This window comes from Harpia harpyja, chromosome 21, assembly GCF_026419915.1.
Source record: "Harpia harpyja isolate bHarHar1 chromosome 21, bHarHar1 primary haplotype, whole genome shotgun sequence".
Taxonomy (NCBI): Eukaryota; Metazoa; Chordata; class Aves; order Accipitriformes; family Accipitridae; genus Harpia; species Harpia harpyja.
Genome location: NC_068960.1, coordinates 17,388,390 through 17,414,845, shown reverse-complemented (window position 1 = coordinate 17,414,845; position 26,456 = coordinate 17,388,390). Strand labels below are relative to the sequence as shown.

The 26,456-nt window shown below is 39.7% G+C and overlaps 1 protein-coding gene across 7 annotated transcripts in view; it reads left to right on the top strand.

Moving 5' to 3' along the window:
• The window catches only part of CREBBP (CREB binding protein), a 98,993-nt gene that overhangs the window by 22,729 nt on the left and 49,808 nt on the right, over positions 1-26,456 (top strand). For all 7 annotated transcript variants that reach the window (XM_052773421.1, XM_052773419.1, XM_052773420.1 and 4 more), the window contains 3 exons: positions 14,775-14,951; positions 25,109-25,358; positions 25,886-25,999. In XM_052773421.1, coding sequence (XP_052629381.1) covers positions 14,775-14,951; positions 25,109-25,358; positions 25,886-25,999 — 541 coding nt within the window. The remainder of the gene's footprint in view (positions 1-14,774; positions 14,952-25,108; positions 25,359-25,885; positions 26,000-26,456) is intronic.

The window sequence follows — 26,456 nt, the reverse complement described above, 5'->3', positions numbered from 1 at the left end:
TCTACCATCAGACAAAAATTAACATTATGCTGGAAAGTTGCACTTTGGAATTTTGAAATCCCCTCGTTTTGCTAGGGGGTTGAAATTTCAATGCAAAAGGCTACACAGGGCATGCCCTAGTCTACGTTATAGTGGGCAGGCTATTTTTCACCTTTAAAGATTAACTTTTAAACTAGAAAAGATGTTTCAATATACAGTTTCCCCCCACATCTGGGGAAAAAAAAAAATCCTGAATTCTTATTGACACAATTGCTAGTTTACTTTGCAGGGCTGAGTATAAGGAATGGCAAAATATAATAGCATTTTCCTTTCTTCTTGTGAATGTTTGGAGTAAATACCTGTTGCTTTTTTTTGGAAGCTTAAATCCATTTGTGTGTGGCATCGATAGACAGTTTGCTGCAACTTTGTCCATTGGCTTTGAATGGCACATGCTCATTCCTCTTCTCCACCCTCTTCCTCCTTGCCACTACAGTAAAGAGTATTTACTCCAGAAATTGCTGTGGGACTGGGGAGGGAAGTGGCATACTAAGCTTATTGTTTGTGTTTTAACTGTTGGTATGTAATCCAAGCGATGGCTTTAATTGTAATGCCAGAAATACTTTGTAGAATTGAGATTTAGATGAATGAGGACTTAAGATGATTTTTGAACTCCTGATGCCACAAAAACTACCTGTAAGTAGCATCTGGAAATGTTAGTACTTACATGTTCTGAAGATGTCCAAGCCCCAAAGTGGTAGTCGTATTCTTTGGTATGTGTATGTATGAATCTGCTTTAGGTTTGGCAAATAAGAAGCATACTGTGCCATAAAAGGGATTCAGTAGTGCCTTTGTTTTAGAATGAATCATAATGAAAATACAGCACGTTAAATATAGGAACATCCTTGCCAGCAGGACCTGTCTGTGAAATAGAATTTTAGAAGAGAGTAGTAAATAGATTATTCAGCAGTCTCTGAGAGATGCTGCTGTTTCAGGGCGGAAATGTTTTATGTTTTCAGAGTGACTGCAGCATAATGCTGTCCTATCTATATGGTATTCTTTTTTAAGGGGACTTTTAAAAACAAACAAAAAACAAGTGCCTTTGAAACTTTTGGCAAATTGACTGAATTAAATAGCTACCTTTACAATGGGAGGATCTTTGTACCCTGGAAATGGAAAAGTGTTGGAACACTACAGGTTGAAGATGGGATTTCACTCTTGGAATGAGCTGTGTTTGCTTTCTTAGTCTGATGTTGGGCATCTTGGGTTAAACTACGTTTCTGGATAGTTCTGTGTGCAGGCTGCTTTCAGTGAGAAGTATGTGTGTACAGTGTTTGTTCACACTGTTCAATTTTAAGCATGTGTTTAAAGATGACCATCAGATCTTACCTTGTTTAAAAACCTGTTGAGAAGTCTTTTGATAGCTTCATGTGAATTGTTAAATCTTCAAGGAGAACATGGAAAAATGGGAAATTTCAAGGTAGCTCTTGAAGTCATTGTGGTGTTTCAAAATAAACATATTTGGCTCTTAAAGTTATTAAAAAATTATTTTAACAGTGTAAATTACAGTTATGTTTCTCCTTAGTTACTGTTAATGTCAGACTATGATATTTGTGCTAAGTGGTTCTTTTGAGTAAGCTATATTGATTTTTTTCATTTAATGTAAACTGTAGTGTAAATTTGTTTCTTGTCTATTTGATTTTCTCCCCTCCCACCCCGTTCTGGATTGAAATAAAATAATTACTTCTTTTAGAAGCGCAGTCTTTCCTTTCAGTGTGTCCAGTTTTCCTTTAGGATTCATGTCTGTCAAGGAGAGTATATACTGTAAGGAAGGGAAACAGAATACCTCTTTTCATTATATTTTTGAGACACCTTTACTGTTGCTGTTACTCTGTAGAGCAACTATTGCCTTTTCCCCCACCTCTGTAGAATATCATATCACACAGACTGCCTGATAATGTATCTTTGGCCAGCTTCTGGGATATAAATGGGAAAGAATCTCTTAAAGAGTGCTACTGTTTTTCTTACCAAAACAGTTTATTCCTTATAATACTGAATTTTTGGAGCATGACGTGCTCTCCTTTTACTTGGCTGTCTCCAGCCAACTATAGGAACTTTAGAACTGCTGAGGTACCGGCAGACACATCTGTAAATTCTTTTGTGGCCTGTTGGGTACATTTCAAAAGGCTAGTATTTACAATACAGAAAATAAAGGAAGAAGCATGGACTTTGTGTTGAGATTTGCTGTTGGTTTAGAAACCTGCGTTTAGCTTAATGATGCTGAAGTATAGGAATTGGGGGAGGACAGGAATACTTGAGTTGAGATCCTGTGTTACAAAATGCTGTTTTGATGGGACTGTAAACGTGTTTTAGTACATGCTGATGCTTCTTCTAGAAGTAACTCATAAAGATTTTGGCCTGTGAATATACAATCAAGTATCTGTAGAGGTGTATCTTAAACGAATTTCAGTCTTTCAAAATCCTCTTTTTAAGTGTTGAATTAGTGTTTTTGTCCAAACTAGGTTTTCTTGATGAAACAAACCTTTGAAACATCTTTAGTTAATTTTGCTGTTCTGGTCAACTTTCTATTCTTATGTGGTAAGAATAGTTCTTGTTTATCTGAAGAAAGCCACTTTTTTTTGCTTGGCAGTCATAAAAGCTCTTAAAGCAATTGGAATACATTGATCAATTGTGGCTAATTATCCATTAGAGCTTTGAAGTTTTTATTTGCAGAGGTTACACTCATTACAAAGTAAGCCTTCAGAGCTTTATTTTTGATTCATAAGTACAACAGTGATGCTCAGTGCAGAAATTACTTTGATTCTTCCTATAGTATATTGCATTGTATTAGCACGCGGGCTTGTGTGGAATTTTGGAGACGTTTTCTTTCTTTAGGCATATGTACAGTGTAAGCATATGATTTTTTTTTTTTTTCATGGAAAAGGCTTATTTATAGGTAAATGTATTAAAAGAGTTTGTCCTCTATATATCCAGTCATTTGTAAAGAGCTTTTTCCCACAAAATTCTGTCTTTTGTATTTCAGTAATTATGCAGAAATGTTTGTACATTTTTTTTTAAGTGGTCTTGTTGCCTTGGAATGCTTAAATTTGTCTTTGACCTCTGTGAAATGCTTGGATGAGAATTTCAAATCTTATTACAAGTGGTAATAAAACACCTGGCTTCTTAACAGGATTTTAAAAATTTTATTTCTAGCTTTACCAAATCTTTCATCCTGTAATAAAGGACGAAGTAAATTACAATTATTCCTGGGCATTTGAGTATTTTTCTTTGAGTTAGAGTGTCTTGCTCTTCAGTAGTAAAGTAAATGCTTCATGAATCTGTTGCGGTAGGCTTTTGTTATAGCAGTTAGCTTAGAGGTGGGAGAGTGGAGACTTCCAGCACAAGATAGGCTTCCTCTGAACACTGCTAGCCAGATCATGATTTAATTCTCAAAACTGATTCTTAAAATATTACTTTTTTTTAAGGCATTCTTGTTATTGACTTTAAAAGTGATAATTTTAAATTAGTATTTTTGTCAGACTGCCAAATCTGCAGATTGGTTTAGGTGAGGAGCTCTCACCTCAGCTGAGATAATAGGATTGCTACCATTCTTGCACTGAAACTGAATTCACTTTTTTTTTTTTTTTTTTTTTTGGTAAAGCCACTGGCTCCCTGCCATAAAATGATTAATCTTTTCCTTGCTTCTCCATCTGTCCCTCTGGCATATACATTCCAAGCACCGTGGTGACTTTCTTTTGGAACACATTACTATAGGATGAAATAGTAATTAGTAGAGACTTTTTTTTTTTTGTCAGTAAACAGATACAAGATGATGCCAACATAGTAAAGAAAGCCTGTCTTTCCCACTTCACAAATGAACATAAATTCCTAATGGAGCTATCTTTTACACTTCTCCGAGAGCCTTAATCGGTTAGGTGGACCTTGCTTCTTGTTAGAGATTTGTGTTTCATACCAGAGGTAGATAAGAGTCCAAAGTGCGAAGTCCTCCGTGTGTGCCTGGCTGGAAAGCTGCTCTTTTGTACTGAGCGTGCAAGCAAAAGCAGCTGATTGGAGTTGTGGCAATAGCACACAGGGACTGGGGAGGGATTAACTCCAGATGGTTGATGCCAGATCCTAGCAGCTCTGAACTTGTGTGTGTTAAACTCATCTGGGAGCCAATGGTGAAGCAGTGCAGATGGCAAAGCACAGGTCTCTGTGTCTCACTGAGTTACCGCTTTGGAAAGCAGAAGTAAGCCTTTTGAAAGCAGTTCTGTCCTCTTTCACTGATGCTTACTAACAGTATTAAAAGCAGCTGAATTGTCTATCAGTCTGAATTTCTGATGTTCCTCCATTACTTAGAGCAGACCTACTCTTGCATTCACAGTACTTTGTATAATTTTTAATTGATAACTTCTGAACATCTGAGACACCTGACTGCTTGATTTCCTTGTCTTGAGAGAAAGATCAAGAGGAAGAAAGTTAAAATTATTTAAGCCAAGCAAGGTGACACACTTCTTAGTAGCAAAAACATTTCAATGGATGGGAAGAGAGAAGGGGGACAAAATGCTGAGCTTTTTAACCAAGTTGCATGTTGAAAGCTCAGATTTGAAGTAGGTGTAGTAATTTGATGACAAGGGATTTGAAGGCTTAGTCCAATAATAGAGTATTAAGTGACTGGTTTTGGTGAGGCTCATAAAAGAGGAAAGCAAAGGGTGCATGGGATTGCATGGCTTGGTAGCAGCAAGTACAAAAGAAGTTCTGAATCATCCCTGTCCTGTAGTGACTTGCGACAGTGATAGCTTGGAGGCGGGAGCAGCATACCATTTCTGTATACCAAATCATTCTGTTCATGCCAAACCCAAAGAATACTTCTTGGATCTGTGGGTCATAGTGGGAAGTGGAGATTTTCTCTTTCCTGCCAGCTTGCTCTTTGGGGGGTGGGGGGGGTGGGGGTGGGAAGAAAAGTGTCCCTAACACATAGGGGGTTTGGATGAAGCCTGAGAGATGCTGGGTAGCAATGGCTCTAGAAGGGTTGGATTATTTATGCACAGTTGCTCTGTCAGCCTAAGGCTATTGATTATGGTATAACTCTAAAGTTACAGCTCAGGCATTCAGAAAACTCAATCACAGTTTATAGGTGGCTTTTGAAAGGTGGAACTAGTTATTGTCTCCTCAGCATTTAGCATGTTATTTCACACTGGGTTCAGTGATACAACAGAAGGAAGTAGGGGGAGTGTCCTTCCTTGCAAATATGAAGGATTTAGAAGAAAGCAGTAGTGAGTGACAAATGTGCCTTACTAGAGCAATTTATGCTTTTGAATGGGCAAGCTCTCACATATGCAACTCTTAAACATTACTATTAGTTTGTGAAGATCTGGCCTTTTATCAAAACAGATCATATCCAGGATGCCTTTTCTCTTTCTCCTTTTCTTAATTATGACATGCATGTTCTGTTCTCTGAAATAATTTAAATTATTAATCTGGGGCTTACAGTTAAATTGATTTTAGCTTTTGTACCATAGACTAATTCCAGAATAATGTAAGGATAGTGGTGGTTCTTGAAAAGGCTGTCTTTGTGTCTTCTTCCTATATCTATTTTGTCAGATTCAGAAGTATGGGAACAGTTTGGTGGGAAAAAAGGCTCTGACCTTCCTATTTTTCTATTGCCAAAACAGATCTGAGAGTAGCATAACCAGTATATTGGCTGTGTATCCTCACGGCACTATAGAAGCTGTAGTTCTTCACAGCACCCCTCCCCAAGGGTCTTCTAAACCATTTCTTATTGTGCTTTCAGCTCCCTCACGTGTCCTCAGATAATCTTTCTGAGGTGCTGACAGGGCAAAAGTGGCAATAATGGTGGCTCATTCAGAGCCCTGGATACTCCATCTGCTGCTAAACACAGTGGGTAATGGCAAAGGTCTTTGTGCATTTTCTTTGTGGAGATGTTAATCTGAGTGTCATAATCTGCCTGTCCATCTCTGTACTCAGCAATCTTAGGAACTTAATTATCTGTGAAACCTTTAACAAAAATGGGTCAAATTGACCAGCGATTTCCAAAGTGATTAGAGAAAAATTGATTTGAGGAAGGGGGAGGAGATGGGATGCTGATTGTCACAGCACTGTTGCTTAAGACCAGTTTCCTTAGGATACCTAGCTAACAACATAACTGGGTTTGTGATCCTGCAATCAATGTCAGTCTGAAGAGGCAGCTTAATTGCTGCTGGATTGAGTGAATGAATGAAATTGTCTTGCAGTCTACCCTGTCTTTGATCTCATGTTGTTAGAAGAGCAACCATCCGAAGCTGCGCTTAGCCATGCTCAGTCTAATATGGTTCTGCGATGCAGAGGTGGATATAGTAGTTCGATGCAGTTTTTGGCTTCTGTTCTGCACCTCTGCTTTCCTGGACTTTGATACTTGTCTCTGGGTTTGGTTAATGGACTTGGCAGCTTGGTCATGATCTTAGATCATTTTTGCTTCCTGAGATAACTTTTTCTTCTCACCTTTCTGTTATCTCTAGACAAGTAGAAGGGAACTTCTAATTCCCTTTCTATTATTAGGTTCCATTTTATGAAGAATTAGGCATATAAAAATGACACTGATACAAAGTCAGACATTAATACCTCTGATTTAGGCCTTGTGGCTTTTGTGAATGGCTTTTCGTGAATGGCTTGTGGCTTTTTTTTGGCTCCTTTTGTCCAAGGAGCTCCTGGACAAACTCAAACACAAAAAGGAAGCTACAGAGGGTGGAAACAAGGACAAGTAGCCTGGGAGGAATACAGAGAAATTGTTCGAGCAGCCAGGGATCATCGTCTAAAATGGAGAGACATGGATTTGATGGATGGACCACTCGGTGGATAAGGAACTGGCTGGATGGTCACACTTAAAGCATTGCAGTCAATAGCTCAATGTCCAAGTGGAGACCAGTGACAAGTGGCATTCCTCAGGGGTCAGTATTGGGACCGGCACTGTTGAACATCTTTGTTGGCAACATGGACAGTGGGATCGAGTGCACCCTCAGCAAGTTTGCCAATGACACCAAGCTGTGTGGTGCGGTCGACACACTGGAGGGAAGTGATACCATCCAGAGGGACCTTGACAGGCTTGAGAGGTAGGCCCTTGTGAACCTCGTGAAGTTCAACAAGGCCAAGTGCAAGGTCCTGCACATGTGTTGGGGCGATCCCAGGCACAAACACAGGCTGGGCAATGAGTGGATTGAGAGCAGCCCTGAGGAGAAGGACTTGGAGGTGTTGGTTGATGAGAAGCTCAACATGACCCAGCAATGTGTGCTTGCAGCCCAGAAAGCCAACTGTATCCTGGGCCTCATCAAAAGAAGCATGACCAGCAGGTCAAGGGAGGTGATTCTCTCCCTCTACTCCGCTTTGGTGAGACCCCATGTGGAGTACTGCATTCAGCTCTGGGGGCCCCCAACATAAAAAGGACATGGACCTGTTGGAGCGAGTCCAGAGGAGGGTCACGAAGGTGATCAGAGGGCTGGAGCACCTATCCTATGAGGACAGGCTGAGAGAGTTGGGGTTGTTCAGCCTGGAGAAGAGAAGGCTCTGGGGAGACCTTATAGTGATCTTCGAGTGCTTAAAGGGGGCCTACAGGAAAGATGGGGAGGGACTTTTTATCAGGGAGTGTAGTGGTAGAATGAGGGGTAAGGGTTTTAAACTGAAAGAGGGTAGGTTTAGGTTAGAGATAAGGAAGAAATTCTTTATTGTGGGGGTGGTGAGGCACTGGCACAGGTTGCCCAGAGAAGTTGTGGATGCCCCATCCCTGGAAGTGTTCAAGGCCAGGCTGGATGGGGCTTGGAGCAACCTGGTGTAGTGGAAGGTGTCTCTGCCCATGGCAGGGGGCTTGGAACTAGATGGTCTTTAAGGACCCTTCCAACCCAAACCATTCTGTGATTCTGTGAATTAATTCCTGTTGTTGAGGAGAAGCACACACTATTTAGATAAAAGTTTAATATAATCTTAAGAATATCAATGGAATTTGGTCACTTACATTTTTTTCTAATTTTTGCTTTGAAGCTATAGAGCTTCAGCTCTTACCTGTTTATATGTCTTTGCAAATTGAAGATATTTGTGTTATCACCTTTCTATTCCCAATATCGGTACTTTAGGATCACTTCAGTCCTTGTCTTAGTAAGATAAGCAAATTAATAAGCTTAAATAGTAAGCTAAATAAATTAGGCTATTAGATTGCAGTTAGACCGTCTGTTGTAGCCATGCCTTTCAGTCCTTTGAATAGTTCTTGAGGCTTCTCTGAATCCTGTCATTTTTACATATCATTCATGAAGAACTAATACAGCATGATCGTCGTCACTGCAATAGCATTCACATCAAGCCAACCGCATAAAGATGTCGCTTTACGCTTGCCCAGTCTTCTTTTCATACCTCCTGTTGTCATATTGAGAGCTCAGATTTGTTGTTCAAGCGCTTTGCAGATTCACAGCTTCCAAAGTCCAGCCAAGCTTATCTAGCTTGCTTCCTTTCTTTCTAGGACTGTTCCCCAGTTAAAAATCTAGTAGGTACTGAATTGAATATTAACAATAACTATTTTTAGTTTACAGGATTGGATCATAATCAGATTACTTCAACCAGGCTTATTTTCCACTGAACCCATGCTGCTTTGAGTTCTTTGATTCTCGTATCAACCTTTCAGTGTTTTTTCTGCTGTCAGGCTAGTCCACATCTGGTGGTATTGTTTTGTTTTTAAATACTTGGCCAGAATAACCTTCTTCCATTTTTGTACAGAGGAGTCAGGGCTTCAAAACTTAATGAAAATCAACATTTAACTTAGAGATAAGATTTTTTTTTTTTTCCCCCCCCTGGACTAATATGTCTGGACCAACTAATTTAAAAAAAAAAAAAAATTACAGCATTAACTTTATGTAGTCAGTGGTGGTGAAGATAACAAACCCAGGAGTGTTGTTAGAGGTAGGTGCTGCTCCTTGGCATGTGCCTGCAAATGAGGATGCTTTCTCTCTTGCAGGAAAACTAATAGTAAACTCAGTCTGTCCTGCCAGACCTTTTATTACGTTTGGAAGCCCTGGAGTGAAAGGTGGGTTGGGGCAACAGAGAGCAGAGTTTCCCAAAGGAATACGGGTAGCAAGGAGCAGAACTGTATACAGTTCTGTGGTTTATGACAGCATATTGGAGGGGAAGCTAAAAAAGCAATTGTGAATAGGAAATTATGTGCTTGTAACGGTGAATGATTTTTGCAGTGTGTTGTATTGGTTGCATGTCCTGGAAGCCTCAGAGGAATAGGTGGTAATGAAGTAACTCTGACTGCTTGAGTGAGAGAACTGGCTGTAGTGGTAGAGGTGAAGGGACAGGTAATAAAAACCTAGAGTAGGAGGAAAGGACAGGATTTATTTACGGCCTAGACACTTTGAGTCCGAAGAGGGTAGCTCCTTGATGCTGGGCTGGAGGAAGAAGTACTGTGGTATGTCAGCAGTCATCGAGAAGGGAGGAAAAGAGTAAGCTTTAAAAATAGAAGAAATGGCATAGTATGAAGATCCAGTCTGGTCCTAAGGTATCTTTTAAATTAGATTGGTGAGCTTCTCATTTCTGTCATATCAACTCTGAGTTGCACCATCAGATGAGGTACATAGGTTTGGTCACAGACTTGATCTACAATATCTATGAAGCTCCAGGAACTAGAGGAAATTGAATTGCTGTTCTGCTCTGAAAATAATGAAAAAGCAAAACAAAGAGGAAGTACCTCCCACACCTGCTGCTCAAAACATTGCAATGGGAGATGTCTTGTGTAGTCCAAGTAAGCTAAACAAAGGTTTTAAGTTTTTCTTTTTTCAGCTTGGAAGTTTGTATATTCCTTGGCTTGTGAGAGTAAAATACCCTATTTCCTATCCACACTCAGTAATAGATTCCAGTATCTTAGAGAGTTGCCATAGTGATAAAAAAGGGAACAGAATCTGCTTGTCTTTCTGGGGTAGCAGAATTATTAAACTAAATGCATCTTTCCCATTAAAGGAGAGTAACATTATCATATTTCTGAGAAGAACTGCTTTAGAGTAGAAATCATGTGTTTAAGCTGGTGTACTGCATTAATCGTGTTACTTCAGGCACTTCTAGCCTTGACTTGCAGTTCTGTGCTGGGGTGGTTTATAGCACCCCTGCATCTCCCCCATTGCAGCTGATGGAACAGCAGCATAGAAAACACCTTGCTTGTGGAAAAAGTCTGCTTTACTCCATCAGAAGTCATTGCAGTTGTGGCTACAAAGAACTGGGCAAGAAGCAAGAGTTGCACAAAATTGTAACACAGAAACATGAGTATAAAATGTGAGTTGCCAGAGGATGAGGTGGGATTAAAGGAGCCACCCCGGGATGGAGTGCAGAGAACATGGCCTGCAGAAAATGGTTGCATCAGGTAGAGAAAGGAGATGACCTGACAACTGAAGGAACTGATAGAGGAGAAGGCAACAGGGGAGGGAACATCCTTCAGCTTAGAACAAAATGGGAGCAAACTGCAACATAACCTGGGTTTGCAGAGAGAAGCTTTCTGCTTTTGTTGTAATGGAAATGCACTGGCTACCACACTGATATGTTGAAGCTTGAGTAGCCCTGTGATACACATCTGTGCCCTTTTGTTGCAGGTGGAAAAAGAAACACCTTGCAGTGGATTGCTTTTTGCTTTCATTCCTTTCAGGAAAGTAAATCTAACAAACTTTAAGCAAAATACAAGTCTTTGTGATGGCTCAGAGTCCCCCATGAGAACAACCATTCTTACCAGGTTGCTAACTCGCGTGTTCTTGCTGGTTTATCTTCTTTGATGACTTGTAATTACCTAGTAATCTTCCCCTGAACTATGTAATTTGGGATCAGAGTTCTGTTTCAGAAATACAAAAAAAAAAAAAAAAAAAAAAGGCCTTCTGAGTCCTGCCCCCTCATTTCACATAGGAAAAAACCTGGGGGCAGAGGCAGGAGCCACAGCGTTTGAGCCTTCTGACTTGTTTGCTTTGGAGCTGCTGGTTTCAGTTTGCAGAATGAATAAGCAGTGTAAAATCTTTACTGCTTGTAGGCTCAATCATCTGATCACATTTGCCAGTTGTTTTTTGAGATTTCAATTAGAAGTGGTTTACATAGTTTTATGGAAGGTCACCTGATCTCAATGTTCAGCTAATTAACCAGGAAATGCCAATTAATGCCTTATGCACTTGGATGTCTTTCGGTGTTTGATATGCAGGGGATCTGCTTGATTCTTCCTTCTCTCCCACCTCCTATTTGTTGCCTTCCTGTTGATCTTAACGCTGTTTGGTAGCAGGTTGTTCTGGCACTAAAACTGCTTGTCAATCCCAGACTTAGTTGAAAACTGTTATAAATAGGTAAGAGTTCATTAGAGCAGTTCTTGCATTGTGTTGTGCACTTCTAGTCTCTGGAAATCACAGTCCTGTTAATAAGGTTAACTCCTCTGAGGCAAAACTGAGTTTAAAAAAACCCTAAAACTACAAACATCTGTGAGCTTTAATAAACTCATGCGTGGTCTCGTCTGATTTTTGTCTCCGTGTCTGCTTCAGGGATTGCCACATAAGAAGGATAGGTCTTTCCACCTTTTCAGATTTTTTTATTTTTATTTTTTTTAAAGATGGACTTCAAACAAAAAAAAAGTCTTTTGCAGTTTGTTTCAGTGGCAGTAATTTACAAAAATGAAGTGTAGGTTAAAGGCCATGTCTAATGTTTTACAGTGTTATCAAACTATCTGCTTTTTTTTTTTAAAGTCGTAGACTGATATAACTCTAGCCTTAGGTTCATTTCACTTACTAAAGCACAGCTTTAGACTTTGAAATACATTAGGCATTGAAAATGTGGGAGAGATCAGGTTTAAAAAAAGCACAAGGTTTCAAATGGAAGCTACTCTGCTTCCAGCTTGATGTCAAAGAACAGCAAGGCATTTCTTAAAATTTCAGTCAGGTATTTATTACTTAATGACCACCTAGAAAAGGAAAAATCATCCTCATCATATTAAGCACTCAGTTTGGAAGACTTGAAAGGTTGCTTTGTTGTTTTACTGAGTTGTGATATGTTTAATAACAAGATCTATTGAAAAGGAAATACTAAAATATGATAAACCAACCATGTGGTACCTCTTAGGATTGCAGTTCCTTGGTGCTTCTGGGATGTTCTAGTGGTTTAGAGTTTTAACAAACTTAAAAAGAAATTCTCTGTTCTTTGTCTTTTGAGACTGAAACATTTGTAATATTTTTCCTTAAAATCCATTTTTAAACATTTTTCCTTTAATAAAAAAAGTTAATCTTTCCTGATAATGAAATGAGATTAACACCCCTCTGTTTCTTTTGGAGCAAGAACTTAAATTTGGTGTAAAATTTGCTTAGCGTTCTCACTGCCTAAAGAAAATCTCTTTTGCTTTTTGAAAATTCAGCTGTGTTTAAGATTCTGCCAGAGGCTTATAACATTATGCTGCGCAAGCTCAGCACATCTGTGTTAGGCAACTTCATTGTCTGCACCGAATCTTTTCCATCTCCTCCCCAGTGGCTGAGTGTGCTTCAGCCTTAAGCTGCAAGATCTAAGAAGGACTTGGCTTGCACAGTCTCCTGCAGGCTGGTGTGCCCCAAGTAGGGCCATGGAAATAGGTTCATGTGTATGCAGCATTTCTGTCTCCCAACTCGGGCTCACCACTGTGCTTTCACAGCGGTTGTGGTGGCTGTAGGGGCTCATAGGAAGTTGTAGCATAGCGGTGGTAGCCAGGATAGTCAACATATTATTCAATTTTTAAAAAAACTCCACCAAACCTGCAGGCAAGTTCAAAGAAGACTAGAAGGGCCAAGTCCTTCTGCAGACAAATGAAGTTTGTAGTTGGGGATTTAGACACAAGGGGAAACCGAATAACAGCCAAACAGCTAATGTTCCTATTTCTGGCCTCTGAAAGGTTCAAATAGTTGGTCATTAAGCTACTTTCTCAGAATCTCACTTCTAGTTTCAGAAGTTTTCTTCACTGTTAATCTGATAGACCATCATAGGATCATCTATACCAAGCTATTCATAAATACTTTCTCGTACCTTGTCTGAAATAGTGGGTTAAGATGAGTGGGTAAGTTTATTAAATACTTTGCTATTAATTCTTCAGAGAAAAGCTGCCAAAATCATGTTGTAATAAATAATAATTTAAAAAACTAATTTCTTTGAACATACAGTCCTACAAAACAAACACAGAAATACAGAAAATAAAATTCTTGATACTTGTGCAATGTGATAGTAGTCAATACCACTTTTCTTTAAAAGCAGTCTTTATTACTAAGCTTTTGATGCTCTGAAGCAATTGGGGTTTTTTGGTCTTAGATGCTATTTGAATTATTCAGCTTTACTCTGGAACACAGCACATACATGATAACCTCTTACATTGCCAAGTAACAGCTTTTTTTTTTTTTAATGTGTATATAGTGGGTCAGATTCTTCTATAAAGATACAACATTTTGTACAGTTGAAAAAGTCCTGAATCTGTCAACAGTCACTCCAGGATGCAGGTTAACGTAAAGCTACTTTGAGCGCAGCTGGGCCAGCTGTCTGAAACCCAAGTGTACAAAGTACACTGACAAAGAGGACAAGGCACAGTCGAATTGTGTTTATTGGACTCTGCTCCGATATAATTTACTGCTCTTAACCAGTGCTTCATCAACTGGTCGTTTAGTCCGATTCCTGTAAGCATGAAAAAGCAACCACTGAGCAATTCCTTATTATGAGGCTGTTACACTGATAAGCTGATGTGCATGGTCCCTCTTCCAGCCACGGGCATAGTCCTCCTGAATCCTTGCTGGTAAGGGAAGTGAAAAGACCAGGACCATGGAAAACCAGTGTGTTGTGTAAGGAAAGGTTGGGGAGGTCAAAGGAAGGGGAAGATAGGATTTAATATTTCAAATAAAGACTTGCTCAATGGTTGGATTTATATTTAAGACATTGAGAGGTGATAAAGTCATCTAGAAATCCTCCCAGTGCAAGGCAGGAGGGAACACAAACATGATCTGTCAACTTCTATTTCCTCTTTATTTGGAGGGGGGAAGGAGGGTCCTAGTCTTAGTCATCCTCTTTGAAAGAAGTAAATTCCTGCTAAAATGTCTTTTCAGGACCTTTGTCCAATGTAATATTAACGGACTCAAGTAATAGAAATTTCACCACTTCTCTTGGGAGACTGTTCTTCAGGCAAAATGGCTTTTTGGATGGACAGTGTTGTCTTCACTCATTCAGGGGGAGTCGTATTTCTGTTTGCTATTCTTAAGGAGTTTGGGGGTGTAATTTGTCAAGGATGTCAGCCTTAGATGTCCTTTTGTTCAGACATTTTTCGTCAAGTACCAAAACATAAGTAGATAAGCATTTCCTAGATGCCTCCTTATATTCCTCTCCCTTCCATCTAGTCTATGTATAAAGTCATGCTTTGTGCACAGAATGCACAAACTATTACAGGATTTGAGGTTTGTTTGGTTTTCAACAGTTTTTGTGGTGTTGGAAAACATTAATTTCTGTCAGTGCAGATTGAGAAAGATAATCTTGTTTTCTCCTTTGCATTTGCACAGTGATTTTGTAAGTTGAATTGTAAGACTTCAGATACACACAGCTGTGTAAATTTGTAAAATATTTTTTTAAAAAATTTAATTTAAATGTGATTAAAGTTGTGAAATTGAGATTTTAATGTTGAGTGACTTAAACCGGAATTTGGTCTGTGTGAATGCAAAGATGGATATTTGACATATGTTTTCTTTTTTTTTTTTTAATGTCCCTTCAGAATCAAGGAAATTATTATAATTTCATTCATTCTTTTCCAGATGGGAATGACAGGTAACACTAGTCCCTTTGGGCAGCCTTTCAGTCAAACTGGAGGGCAGCAGATGGGAGCTACAGGAGTGAATCCTCAGTTACCAAACAAGCCAGGCATGGCGAATAGTTTGTCTCCCTTTCCTGCTGACATCAAGAGTACTCCCGTCACCAGTGTGCCAAATATGGTGAGTTGTACCTACCTGTTTCCCTTATTCATTATGTCTTGGTAGCGCATTCTAAATTCTTGGGTGATATGGCTTCTGCAACATTAGTGGACTACTTAGTTCTCCATGGTCATTTAAACATCAGAGTTGCCTCATGGTTCCTCACTACCACTCTTCAGTGTGTGTAGAAAGTTTGTGTACATTTTTATGCAGTCATTTAACTTTCTAAGCAATCACAGTGTTTTGTTATAAGAATTGCATTACATCCTTTCATTGTGTCTGGTACATTTAGTTCCAAACCAGATGAAAATGTCTTCTCTGTAAGTGCTGTTTGTAGGTTTAAATTCCTAAATCAATTAGAATGTGTTGGATACGTCATCAACTTCCTGAAACTAAATATAGTACCTTTCATACCCTTGTATCTAATATGGTGAACATACCACATGCTTCTCAGTTTATACTGTGCATGACTTGCACCTCACAGGCTTATGGGAATAGTTCTTATTAGGATACCTTGCCCAAGTTTGTAGTATTCTGTTTACTAGAGTTTTCTTTATAAAGTGAAATTAAATATTCCCATTTGTCTCAGTATGTCTGTGTATTAATCAGACTGCTTGTGTCGTTTCTATGGAAACTCCAGCTTGTTGCATTTTATATTCTTATACATGATAGCAGTTACTATAGAAACTTGTAAAACCTTCCATAAGATGCAAATTGCTTTTTTTTTTTTTTTTTTTTTAAATTTAACTAGAAACCCAGCTATTTCTTGGCACAAGCAATGCTTGTCCTTCCATCAGTGAGTTTGCTACCTGCCTATCACTAATAAGGCTATATATGAGAGGGAATAGGATGTAATAAACTTCCTCTTTTCTCCTGATTTTAGAGGACCACTTCCTAATTTTCCTTTAGTTACACTGTGAAATCTTTGTTTAATATCATCTGTTATTTACTGCTTATGATTATGGAAAGGAGCTGGTGACTAGGATTAAGACCATGTTCAGAATACTATTTGCACTCATGAGAATATTTGTTAAAAGACAGTTTGCTGCATGACTATTCTAATTTTGTTTTTAAAATACTTTAAGTTTGCATCAGGTGTAAAGCAAATGAATTATTGCCCTGGTTCTGCAGAGAACCTGCAAATCTGACCAAAGTGCTATATTCATCTTGTGGACTGGATGATTCTGAAGCCTAATTTTGTGCTCATTTAAATGTCAGGTTTTGGGAAGCCTAAATCTTAATGTACTCTCTCACTAGTAAAGGACATAATGGCAGGTATTCAGGTGGCATAAAAAAGGCATTTGCCACCAAGGCTTGTCTAGTGGTGGGGGAGGAAGTAAAAGAAAAAACTTTGTTTCCTTTCTCCCATCTTGTCCTAGAGACAGAGGAAAGTAAGGGAAACTTACTTTCCCAGTACTATCAATTGCAGTTTCTTCAAAATGTCAGAAATAGCACTTGTCTTCTGACAGGACAATCGAAACCATCTTTCTTTGTTTCTCAGGTGTCAAAAGCTTCGTATGTCCAATATATCTTTTTCTTCCTCAAGCCAATATGGAGAGTAATAGCCATTTCAGCTGACAGACATCTGTACTGTCGAGCCAGAAGGTCTCAACCCTGCTTATGGATCATGTGGTGCTTAGAGTGTGATTGTGGTCCTGATGGGGGCGGAACTTTTCATCTCTAAAAACTGAAGTTTCCATCTAAACATTTTTATTGCAAAGCCAAGAATTTAAAAGGAAATGTCAGACTTGTTAAGATTTAACCTTTACTTGGCAGCAGTGGGTAAGGCAGTGTAATTATTTGGTAATAGTACATACATGGCCATATGCTATTCCTTCCACAGGGACTTTGCTTTATTCAGCATACAATATGAACAGTGCCCTCTGAAAGAGCATATAGTCAACATTTTGTTCTATTTTTGCTGCTCAGTGTGTAGCTGTGGGCCTTGTTGACTGTATGTAGTAATATATATCACTCAGCCAGTCTTTTCCAAACGGATCTTTTCTGTGGTAGTCATCACTGGAGCAGGCATATACTTCGGATTAGTTAATTTTCACAGTGCCTCTCTGAGACAAAGATGTGTTGCCCCAGTTTTAAACACGAGGTTGAGAGGCATAAAGGGAGTAAGACTGGAAGAATCTGCTGATTCTGAGCTTCAGGTTTGTAGGCTCTGGCTTGCTAAAGCCTTCATTTCATATGTTAAGACATTATCATTAAAATAACATTCACATTGGTTAGATGTGTGCTCCCACAACTCATGGAAGTGATGTCTGTGTCTCACATTGGGGAACTAAAATATGACCCAAATGGCACTTGGGAAAAGTTGCTTGTGACAGAGGCAGCTCCCCAGAGCAGAGTTGCAGTGTTTGAACTATTACGCCATGCTTTCTTGCTGCAATCACTTTGCTATTTGCTATGTCCCATGATGCTTTAGGACCCTAGAGATAGTGGTTTGATTTAATGTATTTGGCCTTGTGTGTGGTCTGCTGGAGACATGGTCTATCATGTTTCCTGAAGGAGGCAGGAGTGAAGTGGAAAAGGGTGTAGCATTCCACTACTGTCTATCAAAAATGAACCTGTGGAGGATCAGTTCAGACTCCATCTACTATGGCAAGTGAAAGACCAACTACATCCTTTTAAAAGGACCTCCAGGTTTTTTTGTGAGATGATTGGAACCACATATGTTGCTAAACCAGCCCTCTATACTATCCTCATCTTAAAGGGCTCCAAAAGTACTATTCCATGAGAGAGACAAACCCATGTGAATGAAAACATTGGTTATCTGTGGCATGTCTGAAGCAGGAAACCAGATTCCAGCATGATGTTAAACACCTTGGTTACCACCAAGCATTGTCTAAATAAGAGAAGAGGAAACAGAAAGGTGCAGCTGTTGTCTTAAGACCCCTTGGTCCTGAAAAGCAAGGCATTTTTAAAATACTCCTTTCAAACTTTTGCCTTTCTCTGTAACCTTATGTGTATGCTGCAGAAGTAAAGCAAAAGTTAAGTGTGTTTTTTAACCCACGTTACTCTTAGCATCAGTATGTGTGGCACCCCATCCCAAACACTAACCAGGACTTTTCCCGCTGCCAGGCATAACCCTCGTGCTGGCAGCCAGGATAAACCTCTGCTGCAGCAGTGGATTTTTTTAAATCCAAATTCAAGCTACCACTCTTCTAAGAACAGCACACTCTCTGTTCCCCCCCCCCACCTCCCAAATGAAGTGGTTCTCAGAAGCATTGGTTTATTGCATCTTCCAGCCCTTGTTCCAAGCATGACCTTACACTAGACCCTGAGAAGCACCTTTGGTTTAATCTCTTTAACGAGGAAAGAAGTTACAAAACTTATGGTATTAAAATGATTAAAAGGTCAGCATTAAGGTATTAATTTTCAGTGCCAGCCAGATGGATTGATTTTTTGTTTGTTTTGTTTTCTTAACTGTGGATCCGAACAACATATTAGCTATTGCTTTGTCTGACTGTTACAGAATACAATCAGTTTTCCTTACAGAATGGGCAGCTTGAAATCTTGAGTAAATGACTTATTTCCGAAAGAAAGATGTTGCTTCTGACGTTGATGGAAGTTTTGATGACACACTAGTGAGATTCAGTGTCACTTAAATTGTTTGATGCAGGACTGGCAATGCTCTGCTGTGGTGAGATCATGCAAAATCTCTGGACTGTGGAAGTGAGCCATGCTCTGCACTTTGGCACTCAGTACAGTGTGCAGCCTGTACGGAAGCCAGGAGCCTCTCATTTTCAGAGTACCCAGACTCCGGAATGTGCTGTCAGTGGGAAGAACCCTGTTAGACTTTTCCATCAAACTTGCTGAAGCTTTGCGGTGTCTGCAGTGCTGCATATTCCAAGGGTAGTGATGGGTGGTTTCTTCATGGACATATCAGTAAATCTAGTATTTCTACATGGGTTAGAAGTACCATGTGTGAAGTTTGGCTTCCAGACACCAGCTTTGTCTCACAGTTATCCTTATGACCAGCAGATGGAGTTGAGAGAATATTACTTTTTGGAAGTGAAGGAAATAATTTCTCCTTGGTTCTCTTGACTAGAATTGGAGTGGTACATCTTCCCCTGCGTTTTTTCCCCATTCTCTTATTAAACTATATCTCAAGTTTTCTGTTGCCTTCTTCCTTGTTTCTGTGTTTCTTTTTATGTTCTTTGGGTTTCTTTATTAACAGATTTTGATCAGAAGAGAGGAAAACGATGACTGGGGCATGAGGATGTCTTAGGTGTGCCTTGCTGCGGACCTCCTAGAGAGATGAAGAAAGCTTTTAAACTGGGGGGCTGGGTTTAATTAGAACAAGTAGAACTGTAGCTACTTAAAATAGACAACTTGTATTTTATTCTAGAGACCAGAAATAAAAGGCTTTATGAAAAAATCTCTATTGTGTCCTTACAGTAAGGAAGGCTTGCTTTCTTAACCTTTCAGTGATTCCCCCCCCCCCCCCCTTGCAGCGAACTCAGTCTTCTTTTTCACTGCGGGAAAGGTCTGTGACTGTTGCCCCAGAGGCATGCTGTGTGTCTGCTTGCTGCTATCATCAGCAGTCTCTCAGTCTTTGGTGGGCTTGCTGTTTGCTGTGCTCACCTTCCCTGTGCCTGCCCTGACCTGCACTCTGAAAGTTTCTCTTTCCCAGGCATGCTCACTCCTCTTCCTCAGGAAGATCCCACCTGACTGGAAGTGGAGCAGCAGCCTATCAAACAGCTGGGAAAAGCTCTTGTCTGTGTTGCTTAGCCATGGTCTTCTAAAGGAAAAGATCTTAATAACTGGGAAGCAAATCTAACAGATAATGTCCAGTGCCAGAGAAACTATGTTACTATGTTGGGAACAAAGTAGGCATCCCTATTCTGTCTTAGTGCAGGAGTTCATCCTGGGAACGTGTATTCCTTTGAATGGTGGAACATTTTGATTTTTGCACCATCCATAAATAATGGTTCCAGGCTGGCAAAAGTGAGCTGAAAAAGAGGATCTGCTCTTTCCCCAGTGCTCTGGCTCATATTCCACTCTCCCATCCTCCGTATATGAATATATGTGGTGGAAAATATCCATTGCCATTTCCTGTGCTCTTCCAGCAGTTGAGGTGAAGTACTCCATAGCCAGCACTCTGACAACATGGCTTTCCTTCACTTACACTTAAAACTTCTCATTTGTCTCTTATCCACAAATTGGGATTTTTAATGTTGATCATTCCTCAGTCTGTTTTATCACCCAGTAAATTCTATATAAAGCTCTCTTAAAATTTTGTGCACTTGATTTCCTGTCTGTGACAGCTGGACTCTGCAGATTCCTATATGAAGCTTTGTTCATTTTTGTTGCTTTGAAACACTTCTTCATTATATGCTTCTTGTCATTTGCTGGTCCTTCAAATCAGAAAGCTTATAAAGACAAGGAGATAGAACTCCAAAAGTGTATCATTAAGAAAGATGCTGATCCAGCCTTGATTCCCAGCAGAGTCAACTGCATAATATTGAGGCATTTGCTGGCTTTAAAAGAAAACTCTTTTGGCAATTAAAAGCCAGGTGCATTGAGGGCACTCTCTAGGACCAACTGTTCAAGTTCCTTCTATGGAATGACCATGGGAGCCTTCTTGCCTTTAGTGGTTACTGTGGGCTTGTGAGGCTCAGTCTGCAGGACCAGCTTCAGAGATGGAAGTTATACTCCATAGTGGTAAGAGGAAGTTGGAAGATGAAAATACTCCTTTTCACTTTTTACATGAAAACTCTGCCTCTAGCCATGTCAATGCCAAAGCTTTGAAATAAATCTTGGGCTCCGAACGTATTCTTCGTGTTAAGACTGTGCATCATGTCAGCTTTGTACGTGCGACCTGAGAGTATCACCTTCCCTTTCTTCTCATTTGTAGCTGCATTGCAATCTCTCAGATTGGTGCTACTAACAGGCTAACAATTTCTTGCCACTCAAGTCAATCTCTCTCCAGAGAGCATGACCACCTTCTGAGGCTGTGTCTGGTTCAGGAAGCCTTTTTTTCCCCCTCATCTTCTGCCCAACAGACAGACTCAAAATCAGGAATCAGAACCAGATTCTGATTCTTTCTGCTACTTGGATGAGAAAATGCAGCACGGTGGGGTTATTGTGCACAAATGCAAGCACTTGCGCTTATAGTACTTCCACTTGTCAGCCTGTTCTGTGTGTGCATGGACTTCTCGAGCCAAAGCAGACCTTCAGATTCCTGGTGTCAGGAGTCATTCCTCCTGTATGGATAGGACCAGGCTGTTCAGACCATGCCTGTTCACAGTAACTGATGGAACAAGAGAAACCATCTTCCACATAGAGAATATAAGAGTGAATTGCAAGAAGTGTAAACTGGTTCTGTGTTTCACAACGAAGCTCTGGTGGTCACCAGAGAAAGCCTGGGTTCTTAAGTGACTGCACTGAGAAACGCCTCCTTCCTTGATGCCATCAGATAGGTGCTGCTTGAGCTCTCGTTGCGGTTTTGTGACAGAACAGTGCTTCCTCGGTTGTTCAGAGCTGGTTCAGTGCTTGTTAGAGCATTCCTGCAATTCCTATTTGCAGGAAGGACTTCCTTCAAGCTTAATGTAAATGTGCGGGGTACGTGATTGGAGTTGATCACACTGTGAATACTGAATTCAGATAGAAGTGTTGCTAATTAGAAGTGTTATTTGAGATTTACAATATCATGCGTATATCCACTTTATGCCCGCTATCCCTTCTCTGAAAATGACCCTCAAGATCATACTTAAAGCCTGTGATTGAAGGGGAACTGAAGAGGTTTGGGTCTATTTCATCTTACGTACTCATGCATGAGTCAAGGTGGGATGCAGCCTTGCTCTCTGCAGATACGGCAAGGGTTGTTTTTTTTAAGTCTTAATTGATTGACTGGATGCACCCATAATGTAAGTGTACATGTGGATGACCTGTTAAAAATCTCATGTCGCTAGTAAATAACATCCCTTTTCTAGTCCAAGATGTCAACAGACTGAGAAACCCCAAGTATATAAAGTGCTACCTGCTTTCTGGTTAGGGCGAGGAAAGGTCTATAAAACAAACAACTGTATCAATACTAATCCTTTGTGGCACTGGATTCTTAATTATCTCACTAAGTTCCACTGTTGATTACAAACCTGTCTTAACTAAAAGGCATTTTTTAAAATGCAGGATTTGTCCTAATACAGTGATTCCAGAAAGTGGTATTCTTCTATCATGGAGAAGGAAATAACATGGAAATAAAAAGAAATTATGGAAGAGGAAATATATTTTAAAAACAATGCTATGTGGAAGCTAGGCAGACACTGAGTTCTTTATCAGGTTGTTTACCTGTTGAAAGATTACCAGTGCTACTGAAATTGGTGCCTACTTTTATAAGAAAAGCTACATAGTGTTTCACCTTGACAGACAATGTTGAGTGCTACTGAATATAAACACATCAAAACGTAGAGGATTACTGGTCATCTCAGTAAAGTAAAACTGCCTGGGAACTTTGTGTCCATCCGAGTCCATGAAGATGAGATACTTGTGCATCTGTGCTGCCCAGAAGCGCAGGAAGTTTTCGTTCTTCAGAATAGGGACAAGGCAGAACTATCTTCTTGTATGAATATATAGTTTCCATAATTTTAAGTGGTATTAATAGCTGCTTTACACTGTAGAAGTGTTGTATTACTCTGTTTCTAGAAAACTGGTTAATGAAGCTACCGTCTCTGTTGGAGGTTTAGTAGACTTTCAACCCCTAATCTGTTTGTTCTGTTTATGGTGGAGCTCAGCAAGGTAGCAAGAGAAGCAGAACTATCTTTTTTACTTCGTGTGTCTGACCATTGAAGCATTTATTTTAATTGTGGGAGCAGAATTGTCTGATTTTCCTACTTCGTCAAGAAAATTTTGTCATTGGGGTGAAGCAATGTGAAGCCTCCCGCTTGTTCTGGAGTGGAATGATTTCTGTGGTTGATAGAGGATTTACGCACCTTTGGCATGACTGCAGTGCACTAGCATATCCCCGGCTTTGAACTGGTCCTGCAGACCGCTGTTCTTAAAAGACAAACTAACAGGGAAGAGATCAACTTCCTCAAACAGTCAACAGTCCTGAAAGTAAGATAGATGGTGGAAAGCTCATTTGTTACATTTGCAGGTTTAGGATTTCACAAGGTTGAAATAATGACCAACATAACTCTGTAGAGCTTAGGCAATATTCTGAGTTCTTTCTTTGTGCCTACCTGCAGACACTCTCATCTGGACTGAGACTGCTTGTTCTTCTAACTACTGATACTTCACGATTCTGCTTTTTTTTTTTTGTTATTTGATCTTCAAGAAATCCTTTTGGGTCAGGGCATCTGTGTTGATACAGCTGCAGTCATGTCTGTTAACTGGTAGGGTAGTAAAAAAAGGAGAACTTTGGCTTGGGAAACAATTCTTTGGGATGAAAACATCGCTTCCAACAAGATTTTCTTTGGCATGGTCTCTGTATTTTTCTGCAGATTGGCTGAACTAATTGTTTCCTATTTGTGACCCAATAATTGTTTCAGCAAAACCTGTCTGCTCTTGTGGATTTGTTCACAGAAGAAATGGAAGACTTATGCTCCCAGTGCATGCAGCTGAAATTAAGTGGATGGTTTTCTTTCACCCTCTTTCCTTTTATTGTTCTTTTTCTTGCAAGCTCAAGACAAACAGATGCAGCAGTTCCTCTTTGCTTAAGACTTACTGTAATCATTTTCAGTGGCAGAGTCCCCACCTCCTCCATCAAATAGCAGTCATTGTGTTTTCTGCTTGATCTTGTGTGTGCTTCGTTCTCTGGAAGAAAAACTAGCTCTTTAAAACCCGATGTGCAGGTAGCAAAGCTGAGGACAAATTTTCCTGCTGGAGCAGTGAGAACTTGTGCCAGGGAACCTTTTGTTGACCTAAGAATATGAGTTTTTTTGCTGTTATGTGCTCTGTTTTGTAGGCTGTGGAATTTTCTGGGGAGTCCTTCTCAAAGGTCAAAACTAGAGCGGGCTACAAATGGTGCATTCTGTCACTGAAGTGTGATTTTCCTTAAATGTAATAAGCAGGCTTTGGTCAGTAGTTCTGTAGACAGCACTGAACTATTTCCTCTGTATCTCCCCCATATAATCTTGTTCTTCCTATATTCTATTTATAAGTGGTTTTAATGGCTGGTTTTCCTTAGGTAGCTTAGAAGTTGGTGAGCTTTCCTGTGGTAACCTGTATTTACAATGCATAATCAAAGTGATTCTTGGGACAGTTTCATGTTTGTCTATGAGATTAATTCAGGCTGCAAATCACAGGTATTTAAGCACTGTTGTAGGCTGTGGATGTGTTTAATTTTGAAAGTCAGGTTTCTACATTTGTTGTCCTTCAAAGGTTCAGGAAGGTAGTAGAAGGGCTTCTAAATCTGTGCTGAAGAAATGACGTGTTAAGGAAGCTATTTCTCTTCTGCACTGTTACAAGCTATGTCTTAGACTGAAGATCTCTGTGGGTATGCAGGCTCTGTCAGGCAGGGCTCAGGCATTGGTACAGAAGTGTGTCCATAAAGAATGGATGCTGGAAATAGATAGGATTTTACAAGCTGATACAAGCTAGTGTCACGCTGTAGTTAACTCTAGTTCACTTCAGTAGACATAATGCGATCCAGATCTAGGTGGCCCTTTATGGGAGAAGACTGTATACATCTTACCTTGGAAATTTTCTCTATGAAAGGAATATCAGCACTTGCTTGTGAGAAGGCTAATTTAGGCTTGGAAAATCAGTTCTACCTTTTAGTGTAATATATAGAGACAGTCATATAATTTTGACTGTCTTCTCTCATTGGACTGGTCTTTCTGTTGGGGACAAGAAACTAGGATTGAAGTGTATAAAACCTATAATATGCAAATATAGTACTAAACAGACTTGAATTCCACCTCCAAGTGTGGTAAGAACTCATTCCTTTTGGAATTATGATCTGTCTAATAAACAAAAGATTTTGGATGGTTTGTTACTTAAACTATTGTTTGTAAATATCTTAAGAGGAACCTCTCAATACATTTTTGCTGTTCCAAGGTTAGAATAGAAATGTTTGAGAATGCTACAGAGACTGGCATAATAATTCTTGTAGCCAGTCGTAGCAGAATGCTTGGCAAATAGTCTTGTGATACTCAAATTATTATACAAGATTAAGATAAGAATTGAGATTTGCAAATGCCATGCTAAACTATCTGTTCTCTCAGTCCCAGATGCAAACCCAAGTACAACAAGTGGGAATAGTACCGACGCAGGCAATGGCAACTGGACCAACAGCAGATCCAGAGAAGCGCAAACTGATCCAGCAGCAGTTGGTTTTGCTGCTTCACGCTCACAAATGTCAGAGACGTGAGCAAGCAAACGGAGAGGTGCGGGCCTGTGCTCTCCCGCACTGTCGAACCATGAAAAACGTCCTCAACCACATGACACACTGTCAAGCTGGGAAGGCCTGTCAAGGTGAGAACACGTTGCTGAAGGTACTCTTGCAAATGAGCTGTGTAAGGTTTCCTGCATATTTGTCAGCAGTGTTTCTCTTCTTGTCAAGAGATCCTTATACCTGGCACAAATGAGTACCAAAACTGGTTCTTTAATTAAAACAGCTGCTCCCTTTTTCATTACCTTTGCCCGGTTTCCATTTCTGATCTCTCTGCAGTTGTCAGTTTAGAAAACAGAATGCAATATTTGCCCTTTAGAAGTAGGATAGTACCAAAGTAGCTTTGCAAGCGTCTTTCTTGTCTCCTCTGTTGTATAAAGAGGGTGTAATATCTACTATGTCTTTGTCTTAGATTTTAATACTGATTTCCTTCATTTGTTGTGGCATTGGTGGGTCCCAAAAAATTTTAGTTGCGTTTAGCTGTGTTTAGTTATATACAGTATTGCTTGTAAAGGAGAAAGAATACAGTTGCTCTAAAAAATGAGATGAGTTAATTCAGAACCAGTTAACCAAGGAGTGACCTTAGTTCTGTTGCTTTTCCTCATTACAGTTGCTCATTGTGCATCTTCAAGACAAATCATCTCCCACTGGAAGAATTGTACTCGGCACGACTGTCCTGTGTGCCTTCCTTTGAAAAATGCCAGTGACAAAAGAAATCAGCAACGTAAGTAGTTGTTTTACTGCTGTCACAATGGAATGATAGTGTTAAAATAAAGTTGATGAAATGTGCAGTGTAGGAATAAACTTGACAGTTTAAATTTAATAGCTGTTTAATAATCTTGTATAAGCATGAAGATACTAGTGAATTCTCCTTTCTGATCATTGAATGCAATTTATTACTTAAATACACTATAATTGAAAAGGGAAAGTCTCAGATCAAGTGCGTATCTATTTTTAAAGGGTGTGGCAACTTCTAACTGGTGTTTTATTGTGAAGCAGGTCAATAGATTCCAGTTATAATGCAGTTTTGGATATAGGTAGGGTTTTGAGGAAGATATAAGCTACTTCATTATTTGTCTTGCTGCTAGAAACAACTTAAATCAACATGCTAGTGATAAAGAATAATCAAAAATGTTTGGGGAAAAAAAAATTCTTGTGCACAGAAAGATCTGGTCTGGGTG